The following is a 19550-nucleotide window of genomic DNA, read 5'->3' as shown; positions in this document are numbered from 1 at the left end:
TCGCAATCCGCACAACATACTACTTCATCAACCTCGTCCTAATATATAAATGTGTAAATCAAATAGATAAACATGGTTAAATCACATAAATCAAATTCCATAATCTAAATCTAAATCTAGATCTAAATCTAAAATAATAACTATTATTATCATAATTTCAGTTTCACATGAATCAGTGACGAAGCATATTGTGGTAAGCAAGAAACGACAACAGCGCCACCTTGTGTGAACGCATTATAACGCGCAAAACCTTTTGTGAAACATTAGACTAGAGACTTACATGTGTAGCCGAAAGCGTTTTGGATATGTTATTTATTAAAATTTTTACAATTAAACCGTAATGTGAAAATCTTTAAATTGTAAAATAATTTATGTTATGCTATTATAAATATATCAGTGCAGTAAAGATCTGCTGATTTTATTATACATTTTACTAAATCTAATTTCAGTTGTCCTCACGTGTAATGTTCTTTTGTGTAATGTGCACATAACACATAACACACTCTACCACTGCGGAGAAGAGCATAATCAGTAATGCGTTTTAAGCGTATCAGGCCATATAGTCAATAACCTCGGTTGCTACGAAACGGGGTCGCATGGACATTTCAGCACAGCACCGGCGCTAAATGCTTCTCGATTTACCCTACATTTGAAATCTAATGAAGCATTATATAGTTGAAAACACTGAAAACCTCATAGACATGGGCTGGTTTGCATGGAGGTGTGGAATTTAATCACAAAGAAGATGCTGAGTCCAATAATTTTTATGCTCCAGTAAATTATCTTTACTTGTATGGATTTTATGTAATTTATAGGTAAATAATTGGCCTAATTCCGAAACCAACATTTTAATAAGTACACATGAGTAGTCTGATCTTCGGCTGTGGACGCCTCAAACATACGTTGTCAGTCAGGACAGAGATTGTGTGTATTCCCGTCTTTGCAGGCTTCCTGTATGGGTATACTTTTAAAAAGATAATATATGAAAGACTTTTTTGTGATTGTTAAAAAAAATAATCGTGAATGACAGAACTATAAACATGGACTTTATTGGCGTTGAAGCAAAATGACAACAGACCTACTGACAAATGATTGAGAGTAACATTTTATTTACATGAAAAAAATGAGAACCAAACAGTCCAAGGCGAGAAAGCGTGAATGTGGATCTTTGACAAACAGCAATCACAGAATCCTGCTGAGTATTTAGTAGGCCTACTGCAAGTAAAAGTAGCGATAACTGCAATACTGTTGCTTCTTCTCCGCGCTGTTGGTTACGCCGTACTCTACGTCGCTGCGTCATCCGTGTGTTCGGCACGGTGGCGGTCTCAGCCTCGCGCTGTGGCACGAGACGCCCTACTTTCTGCGGCGAGCGGCGGCGCCCTTCTTGCTGCTGTAATGTGACAGTAAGCGGGCAAGAAGCAAGTGAGGAAATCTAGTCCCATATCCTTGCGACGTAGCTTACCACAAAGACTGACATAAAATCGGAGCACAGAGTGAGCACGTCTGTGTCCACACAGTATTTGCATCCAGACTGAACTACATGCCACGTGCAGAGCATGCATCACTTACCTTTGTACATTAACATTAAGTCAAGAAGTCACGGAGGCAAGTATAACTACTGACTATACACAGAACACATTTTCGGTGACTGGTCGGAATAAAATCTGTGCTGAGATATTTGGTATGACGAAAACTTCAGGAAAAGTAGTGTATTATGTTTAGTGTATTTCCATCAAGGGATAGAAACTAGTACTTACAGCACGCATATATCACCATCATGAGTAATTCATGATCGGGAAGAAACGGATTTAAGAGTTGAAGAGGTGATCGTATTCTTCCAAAATGACTCTCACAAGCAGCTCATTGATTAGAACGGAACGAGGTAAGATGGGGCGAGATAACGGATAATCACAACGTGAGTTTTAATGAACTTACTGTTTCTGCAGCTCATCAATGCGCTGTCTGTAAGTGAGCACCTAAAAACAACACATCAACACTTTTTAACAGGCATAAAGGCATTCTCCGAGCAGGACCCGTGCTTACCTGGGAAGTGTAGTCCTCTGGACACAGTGGTGGTGGACTAGGACGACCCAATGCTACAAGCTAATTGACTCTTACAGTCTTTCAGTAATTATTTGAAGCTTGATTTGAAATCAGTGACTGTTACTGAAATTAATTCAAATATACTTAGACTGTCCAGAATTGTACAGAATATACACATGTTATATATATATATATATATATATATATATATATATATATATATATATATATATATATATATATATATATATTTAAAATATTCGTCCATATTGTGATCACTGAGCAAGATGTTTGAGTCTGATCACGTTATTTTTGCTTTACTTAGACAAGAGAACCTGAAGGTCAGTGACCTTATTATTACTCCAACAGATTTTTCCTACATAGTCCTTTTAAAACGTAATAGTGCTCTATCGAGTGTTGCCATGTTTTGCAAAAAAAAAAGTAAAGGTGTGTGTGTCACCCGTTCTGCTCCCGTGCTACTGCCCAGGACGTGTACTCATCGGCAGGCAGACACAGAGCATGCACAGCAGGGGGCGCCCTGCCTCCCGCTAAGCCTGTCACGACTTACTATTTACTCAGTTCCTCCACTCTCTTACGCAGTGTTGTAACCTGGACGAGATCGAAGTTGTGTTTTTTTATTGTCTCTCATGTATCGTGAAGGTTAACCTTGTAAAACAATGACTTTTTTTTTTTGTTTTGTTGTTTTTTTTTTATTTGTTTTTTTTTTTTACTGAGCTTAATAAAATGTCCATCACGTTCAGGACACTGACATGACAACTTCACTTTTCGTTTTGTGTGTTTGAACTGCCTACCTCATACTTCTGTTTCTTCAGTCTCTCCATATGATCAAACTTCTCAGACTCCAGGGTCTTCATCCATTCGTGCAGTTCCTTGATCTTATCCCTGGACATGGGTCAGAGTTAGGTTGAAGCCCCTAGCAACAGATCATTGTCGCCGTGTGCTGGCTCCGCCTCCCCGCTAACAGCACAGCCCTTACCTCAGTTTGTCCTCACTGAGGTGGTCGATGTTGAGTGGCTTGCGCCTCTCGGCCAAGATCTTCTTCTTCTTCTCCCTCTCTGTTTGTTTCTTGCCACCTCTCTTGGAGTCAGCCTGGAAGGACGTTGGTTATACCCAAAACTGAAGTCATGTTCTTCTAGTACCAGCGCCGGTGCTTTGAAGACATAGGCGCTCAGTGGCGCTGTGCATGATGGGTGAAGAAAAGCGGGTTCACCTTTTGCAGGTAGCTGCTGTACTGAGAGCCCATGCTAGACAAGGCAGATTTCTTCTTGGCCTCCTCATCTGCTTTCTTCTTAGCATCAGCCTCCTCCCTCCTCATCCTCTCTTCCTGTTCAAGCCACCAGGACACAGTGTCAGTGCGTGTGAGGTGGGAGTGTGTGCGTAAGTGTGGTGTTTGTGTATAAGCTGGAACAATGAGAAGTACTATGAAAAGTGGATTTAAAAAAATAATTTGATTGCGTATGTGTGAGGAACTGAAGAGTTCACACACACACACACACACACACACACACACACACACCTCACGTCTCGCCTGGCGCTCCTTCTCCTGCTCAGCCATGATCCTCTGCTGGTCAGCTCTCTCAGCTCTGCGCTTCTCCTGTGCATGAACACACGTAGCACAGCCATGGTTACCATGTGCCTCCCCGCCCCCGCAGCCCCCCCGGTCTCCTGTTCCACTGGAGCTTGCACTGCCTCATTTCTCATCCATGCTCACTCACAATTCTCTCCTTGAGAGCAATGAGCTCCTCTTCCTCCTTCTTCCTGTGCTCAAAGTGGGCATCAATCAGGCCCTGCAGCTCAATGAGATCCTTGTTCTGACGCTTCTTCTGAATGTCCTGTGAGGCAGCAAAGCAGAAGAAACACACTGAACTTCACTGTGGTCCCTGTATGAGCTCGAACGTCACACACATGAGATGTTCTTCACATTATAACATCTTCCAGTCAAACAGCAGTAATAGAGAAGATCTCTTACATCAAAGTCCACTTTGTCACCCTCGGGGATCCTGGGTGCTGTTGGCCTTTAGTGAAAAGATCAAAAGAATCATCTTAACCAAGACTAAAATTAAGTAATCTGATTTGTCAATAAACATACAGAGTGCCTCAAGAGAAAAGTTCAAAAATATTTTCGCATCAACGTTCTCAGTTATGCTGAGTGTGAGGATGACTACTTACTTGAACTTTGGCTTCTCCTCTGCAGATTAAGAGTGAAGGGGGACAAGCAGACATAACCGGGTTAGAGATCCACTCATGGTAGTACAGTAAGCAAACTAGTAGTTCAAACCAAAATTCAAATGTTGGTAGTAAACAGCTTAATGGATGGGGTAAATGCTTTACAAAATGAGTAGTATGACAGTCAAAATATTAGGAAAAAAATAAATCCTTATTTGAAATTAAATAAATTAAATCAAAATATTCCAAGCAGAAATTAATACACAAACATTATATTAAAATGCATAGAATATATTGAAAGTCAAAGAAAGAATGTTATCTTGAGTTAACTTGTTCACAGAAAGTCCATACTACCTGTAATTAAAAAAAAAAATTTTTTTTTTGGGGGGGGCAAAGTCAGGGGTTGCAAAGTTATTATAGAGATTAGAAATCCAAATAAATGTTGTTATTCAAACATGCAAGCTGGAGTTTGCCTCTACTATCAAAGAGCCAGATTAGACTTTCTGTTAAAACCCCTACACCAGTCTATTTGTGTACATTTTGGGTTCGGCCCAAAATGATACCCTTGCCTGGTGGCTGAGTTAGCGTCTGGTCCTCCCTCTTGAAAGGAGAGTGGTTCGTGCGTGCCATGCAGGTATGAGGGGCGTAGCAGTATACTGCTGCACCTTGGTTAGTGGTCGCCAGCATCGAATATTCTTTCACCCTTTCTTCTTAATTGTAAGACACACCATTTTAATGCTTAGTTTTCAACTTGACATTTGTCTTATTTTAAGGGTTTGGCCAATGGTAGCAGTGCTCCTTGCTCCAGTAATCAATGTTTGCCTGGGAGGAACCGCAGTGCATACATTCTCCAGCAGAGGGAGACTAACGACAGCTGAGACAAGGGATAACGAAGTCCTGCCAAGAGCAAAAAAGGTGGGACACATCCGTAATCAACATACCTTCCTCTTCAAAGACCTCTGCATGCAGCGAGCGATGAAAGCAAAAGCAGAATACACAGTATTAGCAACTGCAATACATCTGTATGTCCATCAAGTCACATTTAAACGTCATACACTGAAAAGGAAAGGCTGCATTAGCCAGTTACGTGGCTCTTGCATTCATAATATAAAAACACACAATTTACGCAGGCTAATGGGGATTCAGCAGACTACCTGTAATACATCTGTATGTTCATCAGGTTACATTTAAATCCACGAGAGTATATCAAAACATGAAATGCCATACACTGCAAAGGAAAAGCTGGATTGGCTAGTTCAATTGCTCTTCCACTATATAACACAATTTCAGCCACCCAATGAAGATGATCATATATTAGGATTACTTTGATTACATAATCTTTACAAGAGTGTGTTTCTTTTTACAGTGTAGGCATTTACTAGAATGTAATCAGAGATCCTACGTTGATGATAGGAAATCTCCTTCTGAGGTGAATCCACCTCATTTTAAAGGAGTAATAAGTTATTTTCTCAATGGTGAAACGCATCATGAAACAGTGATAATTACTAACATGTAGTGGCCTGGATGCTTCACAGATTCTCTATGAAATGTTTTAAACATGTCCACTTGCATGTGCGGGACATACGGTATGGAGTTTTTTTGTGGTGGTAAAATTAGCTTATTGCTCCTTTAAATGATTTCTCTTGTTCATCAAAGTGTTTTTCCCACAATTTCATACATTGATATAGACATAGAAATATTTAACTGGAGTGACGACAGCATAGAAAATATAGGAAATATATGAGACAACAGCACTAAATACGTTCTATCATCGCAAATGAGAATGAGGGAATAGAGTGAACAATGATCTCTTTCATGATCAATTAACAATAAAAATTTTTTTTTTCAAAATTTAAAATAAGTTTGCCATTGACATGGTGACACCATTGGACTGATGCAAAGGTTCATCGTCCATGCCACCAGCTGGCGAAATTAAACTTGTAAGCCAGCTCTATTTAACCTTATGGGATTGTCAACCACAAACACTTTCCAAAAAACGGGACAGCCTTACATGACAGGAATACCCAGGGAAACTCCCTCTGTCACAAGCCCTCTCCATCGCTTGAGTACAAGCTCTGCATCTACTCAAATAGAAGCATCTAGAAGCTCAGTGTGCCACTATGGCAATAAAGAGGTTGGCAGCTGTGTTATACACTTCACAGTGTGAGCAGACAGTGGGCATCAGTATACAGTATAGCGGCGTGGAAGTCACTTGGAGGCATAGGTCTAGATCTAACAGGAACAGGTAAGAAGAGGAGGTTATGTCTGATTATTAGGGTCCTGGATGTGGGCGTTGAGGAGCTATGAGGACTAGTCCATTGTAACAGGTGTGTACTACGGTGGAGCGCACTGCCACTTTATGGGTAGGGATGAGAGAATATTCCATGCGACATACCTTCCACCACCTCAGGCTCGGGTTCGGGTTGTGGTTCTGGCTCTGGGGCTACTGGCTCAGGCTCTGGCTCTGGTTCTGGCTCAGGCTCAGCCTCAGGCTCGGGTTCTGGTTCTGGTTCTGGCTGTGGGGCCGCCTCAGGCGCCACCTCTACGTCTGTTACCTCTTCTACGACTATGTACGCGCAAAGGAGTGGGGTTAGGGAGAAGAGGGTCATGGCGCAAGAGGTTAGTGGGTGAGGAAAAGGTAACTGATGATTGGGCAGTGGAAGAAGACTCTGGTTAATGATCGACTGACTGGTGATAATGGAATGCAAGGAACACGAAGACCACTAGGGAGCGCCTTTCCAGGAAGCAAGGTGCAGAAGTAAAGAAAGGTGTTCTGGTTGCACACTCAGGAAGAACAGCAGAGAATGTGTTAGATAATGTACAATACATAAAAAGATTTATGTTATGCAGCTACAGATATTTTTTTTTACTTTGTGTGGTAAATAAAGTTGGATTTGTTTTATTATATTATTATTGTTTTATTTAAGAAAGTTTTACCTGTAATGTGGTTAATGCTAAAGCTTGCAGAAATGCTAAATTTGGGTTAAATTAATAATACAATAAAATTAACTACTACGAATAGCATGTGGTTACTCCAACTTCGGCTGAATATTAAAATAATGAAAGTAAGCTAGACAGAAACATGATCACTCGCTTCACAATACAAGCTAAGTGTTTGAATTCAAGAGAGAGAGAGATAATGATGAAGACGGCATGAGTGAGCTAGATGATGAGCAACGTGCCACATGGCCTATTGGTCCATGAAGGAAAGCTGACGGAGTGACGCAGAAGACGATGAACAGTAGGCGACAAGGTTAACACATGCAAGAACATGGTAGAAGAAACGTAAGTGATCACATGGACGAAACTGCAACATTAGAAAATTAGTACTGATATCTTTCGGACGTGTAATTTATAAGGTATGCATTTTACCTTCGTCGCCGACTTCATTTTAAGTTTTGGAAAGAGAAAGCATTAGGTCAGCAGAGTTTTCAAAGTGCCAGCTGTACCAAGATCAGTGATCTGTGTACAGCTTGGAGTTATGCCAAGCAAACACTGTACATTCCCCCACAGCTGATAGACTGGATCAGAACATCACTGGTACCCAACAACAACATGCTGAGCCCATTTCCTTGAGGTTTATGCAACCGTATCTAGCTGTGGAGGATGAAGAGTGTCATTTCAGTACAAAGCTGCAGGAATTCATTCAAGTTTTGCATTCAATGACTTGAAGTAGTTAACAGTTTAGAAGGTGCATACTGAATTATTCAAGTCTTGACCTAAATGGTCAGATTCTGATGGTAGCAGTGGTACCTGCAACCATGCATGAAAGAGAGTTCATTCCAGACATGGCTGAGATGAGAGTTCATACAACAGCAGAATATTACCATAAAATTAACCTCTGACAATCTAGTATCATCTGTATCTTAGATATCTCCATTTAAATTGAACCAGTAAAAGTTGTTATTGACAGATTTAAAGCTTGTGCTCACTTCACTGTGGCACATCTGTAGCAATGGGACTATATGATTGTTACTGAAAACCTTAACAGTAAATCAGAATTATATTAAAATGAAAAATATCAACACTCACCCTGTTGCTCACTGTAAAAAATAGAAAAAAAAGAAAATATGTCAGATGTTTAATCCAGCATTACATTGATAGATTAAAATATTGTATGTTTTTTATGTTAGAAACGTAATCCACTGTTCTCTCAGTTGGGTCTGTTTGTGCAATCAAAAATGAGGGACTTTGTAAGATGAAAAATAAGAAGAACACTCACACGTCCTCTGTGTCAGACATGATGATGGTGGACTTTGAGACTGAAAGGAATAAAGTAAAATTTGATTAAGTTCCTTTAGCAAAATCGCATGGTCCACTTAGGCCTTTGGAGATACTTTACACAGGCTAAACATAGATTCCATGTAGCAGTGTTTGGAGCAATGAATATGTTTCCTCCCTTTTACGCACAGACTAGAACATGCACCATATAGGAGCTATATGGGATTGGAAAAACCACTGAGGACCCAAGAGTTTCCTTAAGACTTTTTCAAGCGGTTTACTGCTAAGCTCTAATTTTAGCTTAGAAAGTCACTAGATAAATGTCTATAAAAACCTCCTGAAACTCAAGCTCTGCTGAGCTGTAAGTGAGAAGGTCTCACACATGGTTTTGTGGCGATGATCTTTTTTGACTGGATCTAAGAGATTAATGAATTTGTCACAATATTAGTTCCAATATAAAAACCAAAGATCAAACACTTAACATAAATCAATACTATACATTTAATTAAATCAATAAAAAAAGTCTTTCTATATTTGAGACATTTGTTCTCATATTCATATTTTCAACAATCTACATCAGTCCCACAGTTTGATATATGGTGAATTTTGATTAAAGTGAATTACAGATATTCTTGAGGATCAAGTCAGCAATAATATAGACACAAGATATCCTTTAGAGTTTCTTGGGTATAAGTATTCCATCCTAGACAGCTGAAAATCTCCTGCTGACATGTTCTCCTGCTGATCCAGTTTCTAGCTTCAAGATCAAGTTCTTTCTCTTGAAATAGTATCCTGTAACACTCCGTCTGCTCCCTTATGTGGTCATAGAATATGCAGAGACATTTTTGGTCATTTCTGATGAAGTAGATTTGCAAAACAATCAGAAAATAAATGTCAACAGATTAATTTATAGCTTTACTTAAAGATACTAACTGAACATTTCTGTAAAAACCATTTCATTAAAAAAATGGTTTCTTAAAACAAATCCAATTGGGATGATTTATACACAGTCTGAACTGGTGAGGCATAACTAAGTCTTAAACATCCTAAATAAATCCTAAATCGTTTTAAGAATGTTTTGTATGCTCATGGAGTTCTGCTGCTGTGTCCCAGCAGAGTTGTCATTTTCAGAGCCGCTTCCAACAAGGCCCGCAAGCTTGGAGGTCTTAGCAGTAAAGTAGACAATCACCGTTAATCAAGTCTAGATTGTCACTGACACTGGACGGTTGATCAAACATACAGCTGTTAGCATCACACAGCAGTCTGAAGTGGTGAAATAAGCTTTGTGAAGAATAACCGAAGCCGGCCCCAGTGGCTTGACAGGTGTTACATCAAAATCACGTACGTACCTCACTCATTCAGCACTGGGAGCTGCTGTGTTTACACTGCAGCCCCTCTGAAGTGTACTGACACTTCAGAGTAATACATGCATACTCACATACACTCACATGTACTCATACACAAAATTACTGTCATTGACTTTAGGGCACAAGTGACCTCAGGGTACCCAAACCCTTCTGTACCTGAATAAATTAACAACTGGCAACTGACAGCAGAGAATACCTTCCACTTACTCACAGGATACTCATTGAACCGTCTCCTATTGCGAGCATACACACACCACTGACCTCTGCAAACCTAACAAATGGGCTAACACTCTAGGATATATTGAGCAGAACCTGCTGTAGATCTTGTCAGTGGTAGATCATTCCTCGCAGATCAGGCCACTGCAGGGATTTCAAGTGATCCTCTGCTGTGATTTCAGGTGATCCTCTCACCACTGTGGACTATCCTTCTGCATGAGTGTCCCAGGACCTTAACAATGCTTTTTGCACATGTATATTCCACTGATATACAGGTGGGGCCCTGTTCTCCACTTACTGTCACTCACCCCTCACACAGACCGTCATGTCCTCACACACACACACACACATTACCATGCTCGCTCGTCTGTTCTCACTGTCTTACCTCAGAAAAGCTGAAAGAAGTGAGCTCCCTTGTGGCGGAGACTGGCTGTAAAGTTCTGCAAACATCCAGGGCCGATTAAGTCCTTCTGTTATAGTGACACTTGATCTGTGGGGACTTCTCATTGGCTAAGACCTCGTGGGGGGCAGGGACAAGGGAGCCATGTCCGGGTCCTGGCCCAGGCGCTGAATAAGGAGATGGAAGGACTAAGAGAATGTGGGGGAGGCACAAGTTTGGAATGGGGCAGTGAAGACAGCATCGCTATATTTGCTATTGCATTAGGCAAGCAAAATGAAGACTATGTCTGAAAGCAAGTGGGAGAGGCATTTGAAACATAGAAGCCGTAGCAGGACAGTCAGGCTTAGCACTGCTGTGTGCTTCCTGATGGAACGGGTTTGTACATGCACAGGTGGGACAGGGGCTTAAAGGTGGATATGAGAGCAATGAGACAGAGGTATCTAAAGTCATACTATGAACAACTGAACACAATTAATTAGTTCTCATGTTACTATTATTTGGTTATGTTATGAAAATGTTTTTTTTTTTTTTTGTACAATTCATTTGAAATTTAGTCACCTAAAAAAAATCTCTGTTTAAATGAATAATTCATTAGCTAGTATGTGCTTTTTTAATCAGACAAACAATAAAAACCTCGATCACAATGAATTCCTGAATATTAGAAATAATAAAGTTAATAACATTGCTGCACATAGTAATCTTATGAGCTTGTTAGTGTACAAACAACTGAGGCTGGTGAAGGTAGTGAGGTTTCTCTTGAGCTGATCCACGATATTGGAGACTTTTCACAGCCTGTCTGTGAAATCACATTAAATGTTGTCATGGTAGCGGTCTAGAAATGCAATGACTAATACTGACCTTCAGGGGGCAGTGTTCTTATAGTCTCTGAGGCTTGTTGCCCATGATCTGGTGAGCTGAAGTGGGAGGCGGCATAAGGGCTAGTAAGGTGCTCAGGGCACCTCCCACTGCCTTGCTGTCTCTCTGCACCATCACCACTAGGTGCACATTCTAAGTAAAGGGCTCTGGTTTTATTTTTGGACTGCTATGGAGTCCGCGCCTTCCATTTGGAGGAAGGGAGTGTAGTTGAGCTCAACATGAGTGTCTTGTTCTGACACTCTGGGCTGGGAGAAGCAGGCAGCAGCCAGTTGCCCCTGAGCAGCAGAAACACAGGTAAAATGAACCCAAATCAGTTTCAGCTTTTGTGTGTGCGTGTGTGTATGTGCGTGTGTGTGTATATGTGAGTGTGTGTGGGTGTTGAGGACACTGCCATGTAGTGGTCCTGTATTCTCGAAACAGGTGTTGTGACCAGCCGCTCTGTTTAGTGTATTTAGCTATATTGTATCAGGCTGCTTTGATATGTCTTTGGAAGGGTGTGGTATTTCACTGGGTTACAGCTTTAATCCACCAGCATTAAAATGAGAACATGGAATAGTGGATCATTGAATGTATGTGAAGCAGAGATGTGCTAATACAAGACAGGTGACATTACTGGCATTCTTATAAGTGACATAGATTTTCTGCTCTAGATGTACTGTTTGGAAATGATGGACATTATGTTTGTCTTTGGTTAAACCTGTTTGTTTATATTTGAAGGGGACTCTGTCTGAAGTTAGTCAGCTGTCATCTGTTAAAATAATCTCCTGGTAAGTTGATTGTGTATGTGTGTGTGTGTGTTTGTTAGTGTACATGCATGAGTGCCTTTCTATTTTTGAACACTGTCAAACGTCTATTAAGAAGATAAGACCTATTTTGTTGCTGTTTGTAAATGTGTTTGCGCAAAGGTGTTTGCGTTGAAGTCATTGTGTAGGGCCTACTACCTGGCTGTAGCTAACATTGTCCCTTTAAAGCATGTGTGTTGGGAGTTACTTCAAAATGCCTAACTGTCCAGAGCCTTAAAAGGTCGACCCCTTCTCAGGTGTCATGCATCAGTCAACAGGTTCATTTTCTGGGGGAGTGACATGTCTTATACACAGTCTACTAGCATGGAAGCTTCCATTTTTCCACAGTTAAACAATTGTTTTCTAATTAAGAAAGGAATAACACATAAAGCATAACCTATTCATACACTAAATTGATAAATACAAAATAAGAAAATACAATAGACATATTTCTTTACAAATGTCAGGTTTGTTTTACAGTACGACTCCAAATGACATTCCTGACATGTTGAGGCCTTGTGTCAACAGTCCTGAATATTGTGCATTGCAGTGCAATAAATCACAATATAATCTGAATCCTAAGGTTCCAGATAATCTGTGTGGTCATCTGTATCTGCTCCACACTAGTGTGAAACTGGGCCCCACAAACTACATGACTAGGAGCAGGTGACTCTGTCTCGCCTTTGCTTCCAGACTAAAATTAGGCCAAGTCATTCAGCATTAGAATGGTTAGAATGGTGGAGGCTGTATGTGGAGAGAGATGCGTGTCATAAACTGTCCTGGACCCGTTTCGTTTAACCCAACTACTATTACACAAGACAGCTGCTTCTCATAATCACCGCCAACACCATGGATGACCTCAGAATGCATCGCCAGGCAGAACAGGCCAAGGAAAAAAAAATCATTATCTAATATATATATATATTTTAAGTTCAGTTTACTTAACAAAACAACAAACAATACAACAGAAAAGGGATCTTTAATCTCTCACTCACATACATATACAAACGTGTGCATGTGTGTACATCTGTGTGCACGTGAACATCTGGGTACTTCTGTGTACGTACGTACAAACGTGTGTGTGTGTGTGTGTGTGTGTGTGTGTGTGTTGTGTGTTTGTGTGTGTGTGTGTGTGTGTGTGTGTGTGTGTGTGTGTGTGTGTGTGTGTGTGTGTGTGTGTGTAAAAATGTGACTTTGTTCTCTACCTTTAAACCGCTACCTCAAATTGTGCACATCTGAAACAGCCAGACATGGCCTAGCTTCAGACATGGCCTAGCTTCTTAAATAGAAGAAAGCATGAACTACTAAATACACTAATGGTAGCAAATAGTGGAGATTAGTAAAATAGTGGTGATTAGTCAGCCTTTTTGTACAGATTCATTTATTTAAAAATGTAAAAAGGACAACAACAGAAATACAGCCATATATAGTTCTTACTCCAAAAAGTTTTGCTCCTGAAGTGTTATAAGACTGTCTTTGGAATATGCTGGCTATATCCTCCAGACAACAGCTCCTTTGGGGTCTACAATATCCTATAATGATCTTTTCATATCCAGCACCGTATTTACATCATTGTAACAATGGTGTTGCAACAACACTTTCAGCTTTGATTAATAATTACAAATGTTGCATAATGAAGACAAGATTAAAGAAATAACAAACAAATCGATCATCAAACATACTTTAGAATATGATATAGTGGTCTGAAAAAAACAAGGACAAGTAAACGGCATGTGGTTAATGGCAAACTAACTCAATTACATAAGTGAAGAATAGGATAAAACCGTTAGGATTTTGGCCCTCCTTAACCAAATACACATTGCTTTTCATCTATTACTAGACAATATTGTATGTGGCATTTATGCTTGTAAATTTGACATGTGGAATAAAGAAAACATTGTTGTGAGTTATTCAAACAACCATACCACAGTAGCATGTAACAGGCCCTACAAGTCATCGTTGCACAGGTCCCCTAAAAAAGAACAAAACGTAAGTATACACACAGTGTAGATGGCAGAGAAACAAATGTTTCTAATGAAGCATTTTATGTTAGTAAAATCATAATGGTGTGGTTTTTCAGGATTAATATTTATGTGTATATAGTCACAGACAAATACAGACACACATACTCTCTGAGAAACATCTGACAAAAGGAGATTTATAATATACACATCTTCTGTAATCTTTTATTTTAATACATTGGTGATTTCAGACCTGTATGGTACACTAATGCAAACATTAAGTTCATATGATAATGTTTTTTTCTATGTCTTGATTTTAGGGGACCGACATTTTCATGGCTGTAAATATAGGCGGTGTTGCCCATGCAGGCTTGTTTTCCCATCATTATCCACCACCTCTGTTTCCTAAACCTGGAAAGGAAAATGTCCGGCTCCAGAAACTACTTAAGAAAACTGCCAAGAAAAAAGCTGCGTCCCAGGCTCCTCAGACAGCTGTCCCCTTCCGTTCAAGCCTCTCTCCAGTAAATGAAGCCAGTCCTGACCTGGAGCACAGTGACCACTCAACTCCACCCAAAACTCCCGAGTCACTCGTCTATGGAGGTATACTGCACCCACGGTTCAACGTCAGGCCACTGTATCACCATTCACCATCCCCTTACCCTCATCAGCGAAGTATGACTTATGGCCAATCAGCAAGGTTCTCCCCACAGCCCTATGTTACTCCAGGCCCCTCTGCACCACACCACTTAGCCCCATTATTCCCATACTCAACTTCTCCTCGTCATGCAGGTGGATCACCAGTTCCTTCCTGTGCCACATCTGTTATGGTTACATCTGTTATCAGCACAACTCAGATAATCAGACCTACTGCCACAAAACCAGGTGCAGGACAAGTTTCTCTGTTAGTTCAGCACACAAATAATGTGCTAGCTACAAAAATGGAAGCCAACTCGAGTCTTACACCCACTGTAATTTCCTCTAAAATAGCAAGCCCTCAGCCAACTTTTTTTGATAGCATCAAACCCTCAAAACCTATGTTTGATGTTCCACAAATTACTAATTACACTTCTAGGACTGCAAATGTATTTTACATATCATCACCAACAATGCCAAGGAGTAGAACACCTCTTTCTGAGGTGATGCGAGGACCGACACCAACATTTGAGGTCAGGAGGATTGTGACACCAACATCAGAACTAAAGAGAGATAAAACCCCAACCAGAGAAATCAGAAAGAGCACAACACCTACATTTGAAATCAAAAGGGGTGTCACTCCTACCTCTGAACTGAAAAGGGACGAAACTCACATATGTGAAATAAAAAAAGACACAACAGCAACCTCAGAAGAAAAAAGAGGGGCTACACCAGGTTTAGAAGTTAAGACAGCTTCTACTGAATCATCTGAGATAAAAAGTGATTTCTTAGGTTTGACTGAGGCTAAGAGAGGCAGAACCCCAACCAGAGCAAGGACACCAACATCAGAGGCTTCAACATCAAAAACTCTCTCTGGACGACCAAAGACACCATCATATCACGTGTCACCTGTTAGGATGCCCATCCTAGAGATTTCAAGAGCCAACCCACTTTTATTTGTTGTCTCCCCCGTACATGTGGAGGGCAGAAGATCCAAAACACCAACCTCAGGTTTAATTGGGTCAAGTGATGAAATTCCTAAAGAAACAGAGAGACTGAAGGAAAGCAAGCTTCCAGAATCCATACAGAATGGTGAGGTTCACATCAAATCATCTGAAATTTCAGAAACTAAAATGCCTGAACACAGAGAACCTGAGCTGTTTACATCAAAGACCCTAACAAGTGCTCCAAAGACAACTGAGCTTTCACGCTCCCAGAGCCCAAAGACACCTGTGCATGAAAGTCCTAAGCCAATAACTCCTACTTCTGGATGTCAAAGACCCAAAACACCAAACCATGAGGTTGGTAAGCCTGAAGAATCTTCTTCAGGGCATCAAAGACCAAAAGTACCTCTTTTTGCTGGCCAAAGACCTAGGACACCAACATCAAAATCCAAATCATCATATTACGGACTAACACCTGCGGAGTATGTTGCTCATGGGGGGATACAGGCTTATACACCTGCTTTTGGCATCTCTAGATCCATTTCCCCAACCACTGTGGAATCTAAGCCTCCAGACCAAGAAGCAGAAGGTCCTACCCAAAATGCACAGAGTAAAGCAAAAGAAAAGCCTCATTTGAAAGAGCTAGACAGACATGAGGAAAAGCCTAAGTCAACAGCAAGGCCTGTAACACCGGTTGGTGAAATATCATCATACTCAACTGCTGCAATTGATAATGGAAAGCCTGTACTTTTACCTTCTTCCGAGATCACAAAGTTGACAACACCACTTGCTGAGACAAAGCTACAAGCAGTGCAAGGATCTAGGGAGCTTACACCAGAGGTAAAGGAAACAAAGAAAAACATTGCCGGATTTCCTGAAATGAAAATTCCAACCATTGTTGTATCTAAAGCTGAAACGCCGCCATCAGAATCACCAAAGACAGCAATCACAATTCCTGAGACTAAAAGAGTGAGAACTCCTACGTTCAGCCCTCCTAAAATAAAGACACTACCTCCTGACTCTATGACGGAAACTACAAAATCTGAAACTAAGCCAACGCCATCTGTGAAAGCACCTGACCAAAATGCAGAAAGACCTACACACTCAAAGCCAATCCAAGCAGAAACTGCAATTACTACAAAAATAAGCAAGGTATCAAAGAAGCCATCAGTCCCTCATATGTCTTTACTAGAGAGGATTAAAGAGCAAAAATCAGTCTCTCCAGCAAAGGTTTCTGAAATACCTGCAACTGAAAAGACAGAAGATAAACCTCTGGTTAAACCCCAGGATGACCAGAAGGACAACGAGAAACCTGGGAAGGAAGATTCAGTAGAAGCAAAAGAGAACACCCTGCAGGAGACTGAGTCTGCAGTGAAAAACCTCCCAGCTGCTGAACCTCTCCTGAAGGTCATTCCCAAACCAAAAGGCATGAAGTCAAAACTCAGTGGCTGGTCTCGTCTCAAGAAACACATGGTGGTGGAGGTAGAGGAGCCAAAGTTTCCTGAGGTTGAGCCAGAGCTGAAGAAAGATGCCCCTAATGGCACCGCTCATGAAGAAATCATGCAGAAAATCCCAGGCAAAGAAACCAATAAGATTAGTGAAACATCTCAGAGTGAAGGGAGTACAGATACCCCCAGGGCTGCAAAAATGTGGGATGCAATCCTCTTCCAAATGTTCGCTACCAAAGAGAGTATCATGCAACAGATTGAAGCCAGCAAAACCGACGAGCAAAAGAAAGAAGACGCTAAACAGGATAAACCAACAGAAATTCCAACATTTGCCCATCGCCTTCCACTTCTTCTTTACAGCCCTCGGTTTGATGCCAGAAAGCTGAAAGAGGCAGCCTCACGACCAGTGACAAAGATTGCAACTGTATTCGAGATGGGTCTCATAGGTCGCAAAAGTAAAGACGAAGAGCCAAAAGACTTTAACAGAACAGCCAAAGGGTTCGCTACTAAAACAAGTGATGCCTAATTGAATTAAATGGCCAAGTATGTTGTATTTTTTCAATAATAGTGTACAGTTATATTTATGGCAATTCAATTATCTTAATGTTAAAAATAAAAGCCAAACTAATAACAATAATAATATGTTCTTAGCAATGTTGTTTGACTTCATTGCCAGTCTCTCTGATTCTGTTTTACAAGGCAAAGAAATGCAAGAAAGAAATACAAGGCAAAGACTTTTAATTTAGTTATCCCTCAGTGATTAAAGAAAGCACTGATTAAGCATTCAATGCTTCTTCTTTTATTATAAGTGACATATTGCTGATTTGTGCCATAAATTATGTTAAGTGAAGGTCTTGGAATAGAGAAACAGGCAAAATATAATTGTTCACATATAGTTTAATGCTCAGTATTCAACATGGTGCTTATGAAAATGAAGGACATATTATCAAGTATATCCTTTTTCTTTTTCTTTTTTCATGCTGTTTTTATATCATGTCTGCTTGTGAAGATAATGCCAGTAAAGCATAGTGAAGGACAAAGCTCCAGTTATGTGTTGAGTGAAGGAACAGGCTCAGAGAAAGCTGTATGTGGGTGCATAGTTGGATGGAGTGACTGTGACACATGTAAGACTTGGAAACCATAGAAAAAATGTGTGTGGAAGAAATAGAAAGATGGAAAGACATAGAAAGTTTGAACAGCTTCGGGGTCTGAGAATACCAGCAATGGTAATGCATTAGTTATGACCATAGCCTGTCACCAGGAGGATTTAGGCCTGCAGTATTAACAGGGAATATCCACACACTGCTCCCTAAATATGGCACAAAGCCACATAATTGTGTTTCATTTGGAAAAAAAACAGTTTGGGGGAATAATTCATGCAGCAGTGGACAGTGTCAAGTATTATGCATAGTGAAATTATTTGGTTAAGGTACCGGCTACAATTCAAATTAAACGATAATGAATTATTTATATTATAAGTGTCATGCTTGGCCTTGCTAAGAAGTTGGTCTTCAGCAGTTAGACAGGGAACATATTTTCACTGTGGGCTGTGTGCTTTGCCTCTTAAGGTTCATTGTACTCGATTTAATTTTGTTTTATATATATTTTTTAATAAAAATATTTGATTTGGAGTTGGGTCATTTTTCAACATAAGTATAGTGAAGTATAACATTTGTTTGGTAGGTAAAAAATATAAACAATTTCTGAAAATCTGAAGCTGAAAATATATGAATAGATCAGATTTTATACAGTATAATAGTCAGTTTTTACCAACAAATAAATATTTTATATTTGTCTAAAGATGCATACTGGTAAAAATCAGATAAATTGCTCATAGCTGAGGGCAGAGGTAATAACCCAGCTGTTCATCTAAACTCAGTTAAACTCAGCTCTTAATGTATGACATAAAGCCCAGAGATGCTCAGCTTGGCAGGTGTGAATGTTTCCGGCAATATTTCTTCCAGGATGACTAAGCACGCATTAGCAGGGGTTGGAGTCCTTTCAACACCCCATAGAATTTAATCCTGCCAGAGCTTAGGTGTTTTAGCAAAGCTTTGTCTAAATTGGCTCAAGCCAATATAATATTATATAATAATATGTAGGCCTAACATAAGCACTATTCAGTGACCTATAAGACAAGTAGACATTATGTCAAAGACTGGCAAACGTCGTTTCCATTGTAACAGTACAGTGGTATTTCCTAACAGCTGTTAAAAGACTTTTAAAATAGGGATAAGTGACATCATACTCAGTCCTACCTGGTTTTCCATTTGAATAGTCACTGTAATCATCATTGTCAATGGAAATCTTCTCATATTTGCCATGGCCGGTCACAATAAACTTGTACCGTTTGCCAGTAGAGGTGCCCTAAAAAATAAAATTTATATCAGACCGATGCCATACATGGACCTCTGACAAGGACCAAAAGGGAGCATGATGGAGAGACAGAAACAACAAAAAACTCTTCTATTC

At 40.2% G+C, this 19550-nt stretch overlaps 3 protein-coding genes across 11 annotated transcripts in view; 1 reads left to right on the top strand and 2 right to left on the bottom strand.

Annotated features, from left to right (window-relative positions):
* Window positions 1–1033: 1033 nt before the first annotated feature.
* tnnt3a (troponin T type 3a (skeletal, fast)) lies at window positions 1034–10555 on the bottom strand. Of its 6 annotated transcripts, XM_077005648.1 has the most exons (14): window positions 10420–10555; window positions 8453–8492; window positions 8263–8273; window positions 6626–6796; window positions 5172–5189; window positions 4234–4252; window positions 4034–4079; window positions 3780–3896; window positions 3581–3658; window positions 3275–3388; window positions 3041–3153; window positions 2856–2946; window positions 2612–2652; window positions 1034–1390 (listed from the first exon to the last, which is right to left on the bottom strand). In XM_077005648.1, the coding sequence occupies exons 2-14, from the start codon at window positions 8470–8472 to the stop codon at window positions 1354–1356; spliced, it is 876 nt and encodes a 291-aa protein (XP_076861763.1). In that variant the 5' UTR covers window positions 8473–8492; window positions 10420–10555; the 3' UTR covers window positions 1034–1353. The 6 variants fall into 6 exon arrangements, with proteins under 6 accessions (XP_076861763.1, XP_076861766.1, XP_076861761.1 ...); XM_077005651.1 differs by lacking the exons at window positions 5172–5189; window positions 6626–6796; XM_077005646.1 differs by lacking the exons at window positions 8263–8273; window positions 8453–8492; window positions 10420–10555 and having other exon boundaries at window positions 6626–6854.
* On the top strand, window positions 1455–18709 carry prr33 (proline rich 33). 3 transcript variants are annotated; one of them, XM_077005643.1, is made up of 4 exons: window positions 1455–1605; window positions 5004–5145; window positions 14374–14653; window positions 15479–18709. In XM_077005643.1, exons 2-4 carry the CDS (start codon window positions 5014–5016, stop codon window positions 17602–17604), a joined length of 2538 nt encoding a protein of 845 aa, XP_076861758.1. In that variant the 5' UTR covers window positions 1455–1605; window positions 5004–5013; the 3' UTR covers window positions 17605–18709. The 3 variants fall into 3 exon arrangements, with proteins under 3 accessions (XP_076861758.1, XP_076861755.1, XP_076861756.1); XM_077005640.1 differs by having other exon boundaries at window positions 14374–18709; XM_077005641.1 differs by lacking the exons at window positions 1455–1605; window positions 5004–5145 and adding exons at window positions 11453–11604; window positions 12028–12077 and having other exon boundaries at window positions 14374–18709.
* lsp1a (lymphocyte specific protein 1 a) overlaps window positions 13451–19550 on the bottom strand; it is a 21783-nt gene continuing 15683 nt past the window's right edge. For both annotated transcript variants that reach the window (XM_077005644.1, XM_077005645.1), the window contains 2 exons: window positions 19337–19445; window positions 13451–14064 (listed from right to left, as the gene is read on the bottom strand). In XM_077005644.1, coding sequence (XP_076861759.1) covers window positions 14039–14064; window positions 19337–19445 — 135 coding nt within the window. In that variant the 3' untranslated portion in view covers window positions 13451–14038. The remainder of the gene's footprint in view (window positions 14065–19336; window positions 19446–19550) is intronic.

Source organism: Brachyhypopomus gauderio, chromosome 5, assembly GCF_052324685.1.
Source record: "Brachyhypopomus gauderio isolate BG-103 chromosome 5, BGAUD_0.2, whole genome shotgun sequence".
In the NCBI taxonomy this organism is placed as follows: Eukaryota; Metazoa; Chordata; class Actinopteri; order Gymnotiformes; family Hypopomidae; genus Brachyhypopomus; species Brachyhypopomus gauderio.
Note: the sequence above shows the minus strand (reverse complement) of the source record. Positions and strands in the feature narration are given on the sequence as shown.